Source organism: Quercus lobata, chromosome 11 (genome assembly GCF_001633185.2).
Source record: "Quercus lobata isolate SW786 chromosome 11, ValleyOak3.0 Primary Assembly, whole genome shotgun sequence".
Classification (NCBI taxonomy): Eukaryota; Viridiplantae; Streptophyta; class Magnoliopsida; order Fagales; family Fagaceae; genus Quercus; species Quercus lobata.
In genome coordinates this window covers 17,784,063-17,799,581 of record NC_044914.1, presented here as the reverse complement: position 1 = coordinate 17,799,581, position 15,519 = coordinate 17,784,063, and the positions used below count along the sequence as shown (strand labels likewise).

Sequence of the window (15,519 nt, the reverse complement as noted above, 5' to 3'; positions counted from 1 at the left end):
ACATCTGATTTCAAATCACCATGGGGACTGACCACATTGAAAACCACTTGGTTTCTTTGCAACCACAGGCTCCACATTCCTAAGGGGAGGATAATACTCCAGGCAATCTCAGAGGCTCCATAGCAGCTGGAGTTGCAGCAATTGAGTCTAAGCCAGTCCAACCAATTCGTCCCTTAACAAAGATTAGTAAGCATTGCCACAAGAAACATTTTACTTTTGGAAGAGGCTCAGTTTTCCACAAGAAAAAGAAAAAAGAAAAAAGAAAAGAAAAAAAGAAAAAGAAAAAACCACCTTTTGAGACATTCAATTAAAGGTTATAAGTTACAACATTCAAGGATCATTATAAGAGTTTGCTTCATTTAATAGTAGAGTAGAAATACATATACACAATGCTTTACTTAAAAAAGAAAAAAAGAAAAAGAAGAAAAGAGAGACATCTATTTGGTGCTAAATAACCAAGGTGGCTCGCTAAAAATAACATTTTACATTCTTAACTGCTAGTATCTTCATACTCCCACTTCAGGAGTGCTTATGGTACAATGACTTAACCAAATGATATGAAAGAAAAATTAAACACAAGTACCACCTACACATTTCTCTACGTATGACCCACATATGTAACCTATAGTTGCAACCTAGACCAAAACATGCTAAAAAGAATGTATTTGATCTGAGAGGAGGCAGGAACCTGATATTTTTGTAGCAATTTGACACTTAAAAGATACTTGCAATTTGGAATTTTAAGGCCTAGCAACATGAAGCCAAAATTGAGGAACAATGATGTCCCTCCAAGTAAGCCGAGTCAATTTTCTTGTCCTTGCTTCATTTTGGTTCTTCGATGTTAAATGTAGAATTGGAGTGCTTTCTTCTCTTTGATTCCGGCTCACCTAACTGCAAAGAAACAAAAACCTCTTCATCAGAGCCATTCCTCAATGCTGAGAGACTTTTAGATTCTGCAAGTTTCTCTGGATTGCTTTGATGAACTGGAGATCTGGCAGCAAAACTTGGAATGAACTGGTGTTCTACATTTGGAGTTTTGTCAATCCCATTTTCTATATGAAACTCGGCGTGGATGAATGGTGGATTCCGGCCCTGACAGGACTCGCCTTCAACTTGAACAACGTGCTGGACCTTCAAACCAAGTGGCTCAAAATTCTCTTCAAATTTATCTTTTAATGGCACCCTCTCAGCTGGAGATGACTCCCCAACTGTAGAATCATTTCCCGCTGCTGAAACATTCATCTGCTCTTGCACTGCAGCTATATTACCCAAAAAACAGTAGAGAAGGTATTGTGAGTCAGTGATAAACATGCCAAAGATATTTTGCTATGACCAACTTCCACCCTTTCTCCTGAGGAGTCACCCCACAAATTTCTGAATGCATGTCCTCAGCTTGCTTAAAACCAAACAATGAGACTCGACACTATTGTATCTTAAATTCTTCATCATCAAACCTAAAATGAGCATACTTAGGAAACTGTGAGAGCGTGTCATCTATGTATATACCTATTAACAAGGGTTTCACAATTACATAAGACATTAAAACCCATTGCTTGGTCCAAGATAAGCCAAGAGACATGCTCTTCAAAAAAAAAACATGTGGAGGCTACTTTTCCACAGCAATCTCTTGGATGAAAGAAGTTGGAAAGACTTTTGCTAAAATGATGTTAATCCAAATTAGAACATGCATAGAATTTCCATAGAAAGACTAATGGTATATTACTCTGTGACCTCAAATTAGTTTGATTCTAGCAATGTTATCCTACAACTATACAAGTGTTCCCATGTGACCCAAACATTTAACTCCAACTGAAAGAACAGAAAAGTGAAAGTAACACACCTTTTTTTTTTAGTGTGTTTCTGGAAAATCTTGGACAAAGATAAAAAAAAAAAAAAAAAAATTCCAAGAATAAACACAGACTAAATACTTGTGCAATATCACACCAAATTAGATGGGTATGAAACTTTCAGCCTCTCTCTCTCTCTCTTTCTCTGAAGATTCCCTAACTCGTTCCCACTATAATTTTCTTTTCTCTATATTGTCTACATTTGTAATAATGTAAAGAAGTTTGCATAACTGTGGGCATGAACACATGATATAGTCACAGGCCAATCACGTAGTTGATGCCTTAATCCCCTAAACACCACAGCCATTATAAATTGCCTCCAACCTTATCATTAAACGAAGTACCATTGGGCAATAAAGCCATTTCTAACCTTTCAATTCCTAGGAACAAATTAAAATTAAAGCCAAGTTTGACAGTTAAGTTTGAGTGTCAACAGCAATTTAAGTCCTTGAGGCAAAAAATGATATCTATATTACCATAATGTCTTGCTTTTTTGTGATATGATAAGAATGTGACTCCATACTATACAAAATGGGCCACAGAAGTAACCAATGGGAAAAATAATGTTGATTCAGAAGCACAAACCTTGAAGCCCTTCACTGGTTGTGATGAGATCAAGTTCAAGGAGGTCAAGAAGGCGTCCAAGATCAACTCCACTAGTCCAATTTTCTGGAGGTTGTCCAACTTTTAGTTTCAGCCGACCTCGATTAGCCGTCCCTCCCCAAATAATCCCGACAGGTCGTGGCTTCTCCCCATTCTGACCAGTTAGGAGAATGAGGCTTCCACTATCACCTTCAAGGTCAAATGTCTGCTGATTCTCACCAACAACAAGAAAATCAGTGAAGAAACAAATCCCTTTCTCATCATTGTACTCTAGGGCATAGGCTGTTATGGTCCCAGTAGTCAACCCAGAACTTCTTCCAACTTTGACCACTTGCCTTCCAATGAGACTGTTAATGGGAGACTGCAAATCTATGATGTTGACATCACCTATCTGACCCACACCTTTTACAGTTGTAGTCACGTTGTGCATATTAAAATCTTCCGTAAAAGCAATGAAGGCACCATCAGCTCGTACAAATGTTTCTGCATGGGCACCAAATTGTAATGGGTATATGAGGGGGTCAGAACACAATGAGAAACCCATTACCACATATATGAAGTTATACAGACAATTGTGAAATCATCAATAATATTGCTTCAGTAAGATATACAAATATATAAGTGATTGATCCAACGGGAAGACATCCAAACTAATCAACGATACTACCAGATTTAAACATAAGCTTCATAGTTTAAACCAGCACAAAGCCAAAAGATCCTCAAGAAAGAGGATTAAATACTAAATAGATTTCTGCAGGCAATGCTAAAATGAGCCTTCTCCCTCATATTGCAATACATAACAAAAAATATTCAATAAACTTACCCTAGTTTGTTTCAATAAATTTGGCAAAAAGTATTTCCTGCCTCGATAACTTTACACCCCTAAATAAGCATTTACATTTTACAAGCACTATCATTAAAAATCTATCATTTGGAAATTAGCAACAATCAACTAATCTTTTTTTTTTTGATAAGTAAGAAGAAAATATTATTAATAAAAGAGAAGCAGGAGAAACACAAAGAGTTCACGGTAGTGAACAATGGATAAAAGAAACAACAAGACTAAAACAGCCTCTAATCTATTCTAATAGAAGAAATAAAATCCGTAAGGGAAGAACAATCTGAGAAACCCCAACAATGAGACCAATCAAAGAGGGTCCTCTGGCAAAACTCTAATAGCTGAACCACAGTTTTCCCCTCGTCCTCAAAAGCCCACTGATTTCGTTCAGACCAAATAGTCCACATTAAACAGCCTGGGACCAAATCCCAAATATCAGAACTATGCTTCCCAAGCCAATGAAACCAACAGAATAATAAGCTCTCGACTAAACCTGGCATGACCCAAACGATCCCAAACAGCCGAAGCATATACATCCACAAAGAATGAGCTATCGGACAAAAAAGTAATAAGTGATCCACAGATTCCGCATTGCAACAGCACAAATAACATTGATTCACCAATGGGTGACCACGTAGCATAAGATTATCCAAGGTTAGAATCTGACCATGAGCTGTTGTCCACATAAGATTATCCAAGGGCACACAATGTTCAGACTAGTGTAAACAGGCACAACCTAGTTTGGTCTGGGCTGATTTACAGTGCACATGACTGATTTTTACAAAACAGCTTGACCTGTTGAGCTAGGAGTGCTTCAGTTCAAGGGTGCAGGAGAGAAATGTGCATTTCGATTAAGACAATAAGTTTAAGGTTGAGATTGTCATTTTGGTTGGGTGCCTCCATTTTGATCCAAAGAACAGCCTGGTCTACGGGTAATACCCATAATACAAAGCACATAGGATTAAGTTATAAATATTGCATGACAGTATCCCCACTGGAACCCACTAAATGATCAGTCTTAAAAAAGATCCCAACTATTTTTTTAGACAGCAAGATAGCAACTTTCTGGACTTTACAGAAGCATGATTCTACAATATGATTCATAAATTCACAACAAGCTTATAAGTTTTTGCCAATAATCCAGGTTAACGATAACTGCAATTTGGAACTACATTACCTGGATTTGTTCCAGCAAAGATGCCATACCAAAGATCATCTGTGATAAATGATGTTGCCCTCTCCACAGCACCAAGATACACCCCAGGTCCAAGGTTGGGTGGCAATGGATGAAACATTTTCTGATTTGGGTAGTCCAAATCAACTGCCACATGCCGATTTGTGAGAAAACCAACCTGTCTATTTCCTGTTCGGCTTTTTACAATAGCGCCCAAGGTTCCATATGTCCCTTGGCTTGCCACCTATATAAGCAAAAAAGCAATTAGGTAATTTCATGAGCAGAAGTGAAGACACCAGCTACTAGTGTGTAACAAATGTTGTTAGAAAATTGAGATTCAGGAAATGAAAGATAGTAAACAACCTAACAAAAACATTGCAAATGTTTTTCACTATTTAAGAAATGCTGTTGAAAAAGTTTGGCCAAGCATAATGATTAATTAACAAGTTAATAAAATATGGTTGAATCACCAAGACAAGGATAACAAGCTTTACAAATACTATGCAATACAGTTTACCAGCTAAAAGGAAACACATAACTGAAAATAAGCTGCCATCAATCCTATTTAATAAGAATCATAACCTTTGATGGACAGCTAAGTTCGTAAATGACTTGCTAGCATACACCATGAATACAAAGATAGCATTGAAAAACATGTCTCTCAACTTTCTTTCTCTTTTTTTCCTCATTTCTAAGATTACTTGTTCACCAAGCATTTGTCCTCCCTAGAAGTTGTCTCAGCATATTAGGTAAGGGGGAAAATATATAATTCACGCCTTCTAAAATTCCCTAAAAACATATAAATGTTGTTCTAATCACACAGACAATCTGCACTAAACCATCAGCAGAGTTTATCTTGGCACAAACTATTGGCCATGCAATTATTCACCAGTTAAGAAAGCCAAAAGCCAGACTGTATTCGATCAAATGCTGTTGCACCAAAGGCTACAATGACATAAAGAAATTCACAAAGAACCTTTTTGTGAGCCAACTTATCTAAAAAAAATACTATACGAATATGAAGAGAAGAAAACAAATATGAAAAGCTAGCTGTTGAGATCTCCCCATCATTTCATGTGAGCAGTTGACATCATCCCACTCAAAGGTGGTCCCAAATCTGTCATCTAATTTTGATGATTACAAATGCGTATATATTGATACAAAACTAAATACTTCACTTTTTCAGACTAGATCCAAAGGTGTCAAGATATTTAGCTCTAACCGATCACAGATGACAAAGGAGTTGAAATAAAACTTAGATTAGTGATCATTTCACATTCATTAAACCCAGATCCAGAAATCAGGCCCCACACACACAAAATAGATGTCAGATCACAACGCTTACTGGTGGCTTACCAGATCTTTCTTGCAGCTTTTCAGAATCAACCGTTACAAATGGTAGAAAAGAGTAGATATAGCTTTCTTCATGAGTCACAGATGGCCCACTTTTCATTGGTAAATTATAAAAAGTGATAAATAAGTTTCCAATTTTTATTTTTTCTAAACAAACATTCATAGTTAAATTTTTAAACAGTTGTTTCATTGGGAAAAAGTGATACACTATCAAAATGTTTTCAATATATACTTTCTTTATATCAAATTTAATGGTTAAAACGTCCTATTTTTAATATAGTTTTCACTGAAAAGACTATAGAGCCTACCATTGGTTATCACAACAAAGGTTGAAATGTAAACTTATAAGTATTATTACCAGTTCAATTAATATTGTCATGATTTACTGAAGAAATATTACAACGAGTGATAAATAAAACTAGTGATAAGAGGTTTTGATCAATATAAATATTTTTTGATTAGTAGATATCTTGATCAACATTATATAGATTTATAGAATAATTCTTAAAAACTCCTACTTCCATGCAGCAAAGATTGATCAATGCTCTGTCATGGTATTTTCAAGAATTCTCCAAAACTGGGTAGAGTTGCTTCCATTATGTTCTGTGAACAAGTGTTTTCCCTGAAATTTAACAAGCACATGAAATGCGAGTTTGGTTAAAGAGAAAAAAATTACCTGGGAGCCAGAACCAATGCATGGATCACTTCCTGTCAAGCCATCTATGAGCTCTGTATATAGTTGTTCTTTGGGAGTTGGAGCAGGTGCACCAAAATAGGAGAATTCCACAACATCCACATCACACCATACACCTCCAGGCCCCTGCCCCAAAATTAAAAGGAACTTCAACTTCACGAGTAAAAAATAAGAGATCGGTCAAGATCATAACAGATTTTAAATTCAAACAAATTTTTTTTTTCGATAAGTTAAATTTCCTTAAATTTCAACACATTTAAATATTGGAACATCCAGTTTCATTTTCAGAAAGCTGGGAATCTGTCAAAGGTCATACTTTTAACATTTTTCAACCCCTCAAGTATTTTCTATCTTTCAATCATGTCTATAGAATTTAATTAAAAAAAATTGTTAGTTGGACCAGAATTGTAATTGATGCGATAACCAATCTGATAAATTACCATGATAAATTACCGATTATCCCAAAAGCTTGAGCTATTAGGAAATGGTGAATTTAATCATTTAACCATGATTCTAACACAATCTAATACCTAGGGTTAAAAAGATCATAAATAATCCTCAACAAACATATATTAAAATAGAAATAAGAAAATAAAAGGAGAGAGAGAGAGAGAATTAACATGGTTTAGCCTAACAGCTACATCCATAACAGAAAGCCCCAAACAACTGTATCGTTATAATTTTGAATTATATGTTACAATGATCAGATGCAGGGTTACATTGGAATACATTAGGCTTAGAATGATAACTCTAAAACCATAGTAGCCTGTGGCATTACAAACCACAATTGCCCATGGTATTCTACCAAACCATGGTCTGCATATATATGGTAATATTCTAATACCCTCCCCCCTCTCAAACTCAAGGTGGAAGCTTGAAGACTCATTGAGTTTGTAATGTAAGCTCATGAATTAAAACATGACCATAAATGATTGGATAGAATATAGAGTAAATCAGGCATGACGTGAATTGGAATGTGCAAGATAGTAGTGAATGACGACCATCAATGATAGATGGAGGCCAAAAGAAGACTACTGTGGTCGGAGGACAAGTGTAGTGGTGAAGAACATGAGTGAGTTCGCAGCCTTTGGGGAACTAGACTAGAACATGGCTCTGATATCATGTTAAAATCAAAAGATGGAGAGCGAGAGAGAGAGAGAGAGAGAGCGAAAGAAAGATAATTAACGTGGCTCGGTCTAATGGCCTATGTCCATGGCGAAAAGCCCCAAATGGATACATCTTTACCATTATGAATTATATGTTACCATGAATCCAATATAGAGCAGGTACAAGAATACATTACGTTTCGTATGGTTAACCCTAAAACCATAGTAGTCTATGTGATTACAAAACCATAGTCTACATATTTATGGTACTATATATTCTAATATTTATGATAATATATATTCTAATATGGGAAAGATTAAACATATCTTTGAAAGTGCATGGTGCTACTGGATTTCTATAGAAGAGCATAAGGGGGTGTGAGTTGGTCAGCTGCATGGGAAGAATTTTAACAATGGATAACCTTTGTAAGTGAGGAATAACAATAGTGGATTGACTCTTTTTGTGTAAGGCTAGTAGTAATAATTTAGGAGATCACCTTTTACTCTACTATTTGGTGGCTAGAGAGTTGTGGTCATTTGTATTCTATCTCTTTGGAGTTAAATGGGTGAAGTCAAGATTGGTTGTGGATTTGCTTGCATGCTGAAATGGTACACATGGTCATCATGTGAATAATATGATTTGGAATTCAATTGCACCATGTACTATGCAAATAATATGGAGGAAAAAGAATAGCCAGACAATCAAATGGGTTGAGTTTTAACCTAATTTCAATTAAATCTTTATTCTTGAGATCTTTGTATAACTGGGAGACTGTTTAAGGTAGTGCCTATCTATCATATCTATCAGAATTTATAAATCTTTTAAATTTTAGATTGTTATTTTTTATGATATGCACTTATATAGTTCACTTGTACTTGGGCATTCTCCTCATATTAAAAAAGTGATTATTATGTATCAAAAATAAATTCTCAGCAAATGTATAGTGAGATCATTACAAGACATGTGAAATTTCCCCACCTCAAGGGCAGCTGGTAGACACTGGATGTGGGTGAGCCATTTCCTGTGAACTTTACGGGCAACAAAGACAAGAATAGCTGGAATATCTGTGAGCATGCCCTTTCGAATTCGAAACCCAATTGCTGTACCAAGACTAAACCGCCGCAAGATCTTGCTATGAAATGCCCTAATGGTCATCAGCTCAAGTAAGGTAGTAGCTTGCTGCCCTGTTGGCAACCGCCCCAGAGTTTCAGGCAGCACCCCCTTTTGAAGGTTTCCAAAGTAGTTTGCCCGATCTTCTGCCGCATCATTTAATCGACTTGAAGTGGGCCATGAGAAGTAGGCAGCATTGCTCTCAGAGTGCTGACCACCTGAGGCAAAAGGTTGAAGGGGTGATGGACATGACAAAGGAAAATTAGAATGATTGCAGTAATTCCTTTCCAAATCTAAAGCTGATTCCTCTGATTGTGTTGATCCTGAGTGATGAAATCTTACATCCAATCGGGTCCTGTCCATCTTTCAGCTCTCCTACATAATATAGATTTGATGTCTCTTAGAAAAATCCAAATTTATAGTCATGGAACTCCATGAAACTACAAGGCTCAAATTTAAAATTTAGGAATCAAGTCTATTAGAGGTTACTTTTGAACTCTCCACTTATACCAACAAATAGAATATATAGACAAAGATAGGGAAGATACATGATTATATCACACTAAATTAACAAAACATAGAACTCCATGAAACCACAAGGCTCAAATTTATAATTTAGGAATCGAAATCTATTAGAGTATACTTTTGAAAACTTCACATATAGCAACCAATAATAGCTTATAAATACAGCAAAAGAAACATGATTATGATACACTAAAGTAACAAAACATAAAGCAAACTACAACTACAGGTGAATTATAAAAATTCCATTTAATCAATAAAGCCTAATAAAATTAGCAAAACAAATAAAAACTTAATCTTAATGTAAAATGTAAGAGTAAGTAAGACTATCAGAGGACCTACAAGTTCTTCCTTCCTACCAAAAAGAAACTTTTTGCTCTATTGCTCTCTAACCTCTTCACTCAGGGATAATACTAATACAAGTGGTGGAAGTCAAATAGTCAATGTGTCAATTTTCCACAAACTTAAAACAGGAGGCCAATAATATTTGAGCACGTACACCAAAGAAAGAAAAAAAAGAACAAAATATTTAGCACCTCTAGTCCTCTACTGTCTTCAATGCTCTCAAATGAAAGACTATTTGTCAAACAGTAACTGACAAGTAAACCCGCAAGAAAAAATGGCAATTTTTACAAACACTAATGCTAAACCCGGATAGGAAAAAGTTCACCTTTTCATGCAGAAATAGAATAGTGAAACAAAAGGACAAGTGAGGTGGCCATAAAGCTAAAGAGGGAGACAGTATTCAAAAGAGGAATGAAAACCCAGATGACCATTTCTTGAAATGGATAAGTGTGGATAGTCGGCAAAATTAAAGGGTCCAAATCCAATACTGTGTATAATGAGTGAAGAGAGAGTAAACCCAGAAAGCAAAAAAACAAAAATTGAAACTTGAAGGCTTTAGCCACAAACCAAGATAGAATATATGAAAAAAAATTGAAACTTGAAGGCACTCAGATTGAACTCACCGATCAGCAATGGTGGAGCTGCGATGGAGGACTCAAAGCAAAAGCTCTTGAATATTTTCATACCCAATAGTACCAATTTTCCACCACACCCATCATCTATCAGATCAAGCTGGCAGTACACAACCACTGGTGATCACACTGCAAAGAGATTATTGCTATCGTGTACCTGCAAAGTGACAGAGTGTGAAGAGCTATTAACTATGTATGCAGTAGAAAGAGATGGTCTTTTTTTCTTTTTCTTTTTTAATCATAGAAAGAGGTGGCCTTTATATTAGAGAGAGCGAGAGAAGCAAATAAAGGTTATAAAACTATACAAAGTATCTGATATTTTTGTATAAAAATAAAAATACAAGTATTGTAATAAAGGGTTATATATTTATTCACACTTTTTTCCTTTTCTTTTTTTTCTTTTTGATGTTGTTGTCATTTATCTTTTCCTTTTGCCTTTCATATCATATCATATGGATCAAGACAATTCCTAGTTAGTGGCGTGAGGATTTTAAATTTTAATGGAGGAAAAATTATATAGTTCCTTGGATTTGGATCCCATTGATATTTATTTATGGTGGGGAGGAAAAGGGCCCATCCACATTTGCTCCCTAAAAGTAGCACACCCTTCATCCCAAATAATTCAATTTCCACCTATTGGGATTGGGTGATGGATCAAGAGGGTTTTGTACTCTTTTGTTCTTACACATTTAAATTTTACTCCTACTTCTCAATAATTTTTCAAGTATAGTAGAAATGTGATCCTTGCTTTTGTTTGGTTCTATTCTATGTTCTTTTGTTTTCCATTTGATGTTTTTGTTTGGTTCTATTCTATGGTGCTTTTGTTTTCCGTCTGATGTTTTGAGGTTTTGATTAAAAGTTGAGTTCGAAAGATTGGAGAAGTGCCCTCAGCCCCTCAAATGATCATATCTTCAAATTTCACTAAGTGCTAATGGGTTTTATCTCAATAGTGATATTTTAGACCCTCTCTCTCTTTCCATTCAAGGGTTAATGTTGGAGACAATTTTTTTTTTTCCGACTATTTATATAATTTTGTTGTGATTTTTGCATAATAAAAATTATGTTAATGGTAGATTTAGGTGAATGTAATATTACTCTAATCACAATAACTCATATGCACAGTTGTGAAAAAAAATACTTATTTTGTAATACTTCCAAAGTTACATTATTTTCCTTTTCAAATGCTATCTTAATAGTAGACTTTGTCGAAGAAAAAATGTATTTCTAGAAGAATCTCTCTCTCTTTCTCTCTCCAAGTGTCACATTTTATCCCCTGACATTATCTTAATCTTGTCCCTGACATTATCTTCATCCAATCTTTTCAATCATCAAATTATGATCGCTATACTCATATTAAAATACTAATGAGCAAATAATGTATATAATGCTTGTACTAAAATATGGTACTATAATCCATGATATTCATTAGTGATGCACTTTGATATGTTAATTAGTGAGTTAAAATTTTTAAATCAACCAATTCATTCGACAAAATATATGAACATGAGAAGATTAATGATATTCTTGTTTGTGGATTACTTAAATTTAATCATTCTGGTCTAGCTTGTGTCATGATATCTTTTTCTTGATTTTGTTTGACAAAAAGACACAACTATAGATTCTTAAACCAAACCCTGCTTCTATATCAATGATATTAAATGTATCACTTAGAATGCCAAAAAAGATCATGGCTTAGGACACTTTCTTGTTGGAAGGGAATGCATCCTTAGTGTTGCTTACTTTTCATCATCTCTATTTTTGTAGTTTCCACATCAAAATTATAAATTGCAGCTCAACTTTGGTTTAGAGAGAGAGAGAATTGAAAAAAGTATCCAACTCAATGTCATGCTTGTGACAAATTCAACAAATGCAATTATTGGATAGGTGTACCCATACATGGGTTCCACCACAATCTGGCCTTTTTAGAAAAAGAACGGTGATATTTGCAAGAGCACTCACCTTGGTATTCTATAAATTCAACAAGGAAATTACAAATTGGCTCATACAATCATATAAGGTTGCCCTAAGATAGTAACACTTAATTTGGATGCATGCTGACAGCATTGTTTTATTAAAAACCAAACCATACCGGCCGGTTTAATCATAAACAGGCATCTATTTCGGTCTACTTATATAAAAAAAAAAAAAGATGAAAATTCATTAAAAAAGAAGAAGAAGGAATAATTAGAATTGGACGGTTCGTTTTGATTATTTTTTTATTATTCAATAATAAAATGGGAGATAGAATATTTGGACCATTTTGATTATAGATATGCAAGCATTGTGTTCTATTGTATAATATATTTGGTTGATATTGTGAAATTTAAAGCATAGTATAATAATGAAAACAAAGATTGGAATGTGCAGAGAGGTTTCAATTAGTAATGATGGCTTTGGTGGAGTTAGCTTAACAGATAAAGTTTCTGATTATTGAATAAAAGATCTGAGGTTCAATTCTCGTTTATACTAAAAACCGATTAGTGTTTTGATTTGATGATAAAAATCTATCATTAGGAGCGGACACCATAAGTTGAAACTCTTTCTAAAAAAAAAAGAATAATAATGATGGCTTTGAATGTATAATCTACACCTACCTTAAAAAAAAAAAAAAAAAAAATCAATAATGATGGCTTTGAATGTATAATCTACACCTACCTTTAAAAAAAAAAAAAAAACTTTGAAAAGTTTTTTTTTTTTGGAGAAGAAATGAAGGGTCCAAAACTAATTTAGAAAGTTGTTAATAACATTTAGGTAAAGATCTTTGGCATAAATTAATTAAACAATGAATTTTGTGGAGATCTTAATGTGAAATTTGTTTTTCGATAAATCTGGTGTTTGATCAATAAATTTCAATCTATTTCAATTAGAGCGTGTGGTCGAGTATAAGAGCACTAATCAAAATGTGATGTTACGTCATGAAATTTGGAACCTTACCTTTTTGAAGGATTATTGGTTTTGTAAAGATAGTAAAACAGCTTGCAAATTTTTAGTTAGTTTTTAATATATATTTTCAGAAAATATTATATTCGTTATTATTACAAATTTATTATAATTAATTATATTTACTGTGAAATAATTATTAATTAAAACATTTCAATCACTGGTTAAACTACAATTGGATCTAAAACCTGAGATTTTTTTTTTCTTTTTCAATTCTCTGTCTGCTTTTTAAAATTATGGCTGGTATAGGATATATCCCATGAATCATCACAAAATATTAAATTTTACAAGCCTATGAGGTTTTTCATAAACTCTGTTCTGTTCGACCACTTTTTTCCTTGTCAAATTTTTAACTAAAAGGAGATTTATTTTACTTTTACGCCCCTTTATGTATACCCAAAAAAAAAAAAAAAACAAAAACAAAAACAAAAAGAAAGAAAAATTTACCACCGTCGGCAAAATAAAAGAGGTGGTAAAAGCATATTCATATTCATATTCATAATAATTGTCTTGTTTTGTTTCTTTTCTCTCTTCATAACTAACGTGGTCCCTTGGAGATTTATTTGCCAATAGTGGCTAGCTACAAGTTATCCTATGGATTTGTATTGTCCTATAGGTGAAATTAGTGCTTTTTTCTTTTCCTTCCCTCCAACCAGAAAATAAGAAGAAGAAGGAGACAAAACAAAAAATAAAAAGTACTCCATTCCATTCTTGCCTCCATCCATCTATTGTTTTACCCCCTAAATTTTCATTCGTCCATAGTGAATTGGGGTTCTAAAATGTAAGACATTTAATTAATGTTTTTTGTTAAGGAAATTATTATTGGATTTGTATTTTTTTTTTTTTGGTTGATAATTTGGTAGTTGCCTCTGGATGTCTTGATAAAAAAACACCTAAAATTGCTTTTACCTCCAAACCGAAAAAAAATAACCAAGAGCCTTAGTTCAGCAATTAGGTTTAAATCTACTATCACCCACTTTTTATAACATTAGATTATAAAAATAAATAAATAAAAAGAAGTTACTCCATCCCATTTGATCATGATAATTTTTTATCAAGAAATAGATAATGATAATTTAGTAACAAATACATTCAATAAATTCAATTACTTGTAGGTAAAGAACTAAAGAAGTTTTTTTTTTTTTTTTTTTTTGAAGAACTAAAGAAGTTATAAAATTATAATAATAATATGTAAGAAAATGCCAACTACCCTTGCATGTATTCTTGAATCAATCTATTAGCCCCCCCTTTTTTTTTTTTTTTTTAGATGAAGAATCTATAGTCAATTTATCGCTAAAATTTAGTAAATTTTCCGGAGTATATATATGTTATGATTTGTGATATAGCATAGAAACTGTGAAGACTTTTGATAATTCATATATAGAATTGTTCCGCAACTATTTTTTAAAGGGCATGAATCTTTTGAATTTAAGATTGTATGAATTGGGTCTCGTGGAAAATTCGTATCTCCACTGCATTATATAATATCCCAATCCTAATCATATACAACTACACCCCATAAGAGTTTAATCATCTTAATTAGTTTCATACTAGTGTTGCATTTTGTGAATGCTAATTTGATAGTGCTATAGGGATTGAGTGCATCACCAATTTTATTCATATAATTTGTTATAAAAGATTAAAGGTTTTAGCAAATTATATTTAAGTCAAAGGAAACAAAACGTACAATCTTACAAATGCAATTACAAATTGGATTTTACATTCGGGTGGCAATTAGTAAAATTTTCTTCTTAAGTAGGGGTTCATAGGAGGCTTTTCAAAATCTATAGACAAGTAAATATTTTAAATATGTAATTTGATTACTATAAAAAAATTTTGAAAAAAATAAATCAATCTAGATGTATAATAATAATATGCACAAAAAGCTCTATATGAGTGTATGTACCTTAATTAGTTCTAAAAAGTTATATAGTATCTTTTGACCTTTCTTTCTTCTTCTATATTAACAATTATTAAAATTTTGAGCTTATATTAAACCTACGAAAGCATGAAAGTGGTGGCCATAGAATTACCAAAAGGGGTAATAAAAATGGGGTGAGAAGTAAATGACATAAGGTAACTTTTGTTTGAGTTTTCTAATTACAGAATGTGGGTCCGAAAGGAAATTTTTATAATGGGTTGTTGAAAGGTGATGACTCATTATTAGGATTGGTTTTGGGAGAGAGAATTTATGGAGGGTGGAGACTGGAGAGAGAGACAGAGGGGTTTGTCCTATCGATAAGGGCCAAGGCTTAAAACTAAGGACCTTTTAAGTATTTGAGATTTTTTTTGGCGGAGCTATTAATGAGCCAATTCCCCTCCACTCCCTCAATCTCGTGAGATGTATAATTGCA

The 15,519-nt window shown here is 33.6% G+C and overlaps 1 protein-coding gene across 3 annotated transcripts; it reads right to left on the bottom strand.

Annotated features, from left to right (window-relative positions):
* Positions 1 to 335: 335 nt before the first annotated feature.
* On the bottom strand, positions 336 to 10,523 carry LOC115969226 (protein NARROW LEAF 1-like). 3 transcript variants are annotated; one of them, XM_031088827.1, is made up of 7 exons: positions 10,217 to 10,523; positions 9,069 to 9,101; positions 8,595 to 8,944; positions 6,492 to 6,635; positions 4,466 to 4,706; positions 2,433 to 2,933; positions 336 to 1,259 (listed from the first exon to the last, which is right to left on the bottom strand). In XM_031088827.1, exons 1-7 carry the CDS (start codon positions 10,275 to 10,277, stop codon positions 823 to 825), a joined length of 1,767 nt encoding a protein of 588 aa, XP_030944687.1. In that variant the 5' UTR covers positions 10,278 to 10,523; the 3' UTR covers positions 336 to 822. The 3 variants fall into 3 exon arrangements, with proteins under 3 accessions (XP_030944687.1, XP_030944685.1, XP_030944686.1); XM_031088825.1 differs by having other exon boundaries at positions 8,595 to 9,101; XM_031088826.1 differs by lacking the exon at positions 10,217 to 10,523 and adding an exon at positions 9,591 to 9,655 and having other exon boundaries at positions 8,595 to 9,101.
* Positions 10,524 to 15,519: the final 4,996 nt, after the last annotated feature.

Bases quoted from the DNA above. Each gene is read 5' to 3' on its own strand.
- LOC115969226 (XM_031088825.1), bottom strand. From the start codon at position 9,089: ATGGACAGGACCCGATTGGATGTAAGATTTCATCACTCAGGATCAACA. The intron at 4,707-6,491 runs GTAATTTTTTTC...TTGCTTATATAG, and splicing joins GCATTGGTTCTGGCTCCCAG to GTGGCAAGCCAAGGGACATA. The intron at 2,934-4,465 runs GTAATGTAGTTC...GTGCCCATGCAG, and splicing joins CTTTGCTGGAACAAATCCAG to AAACATTTGTACGAGCTGAT.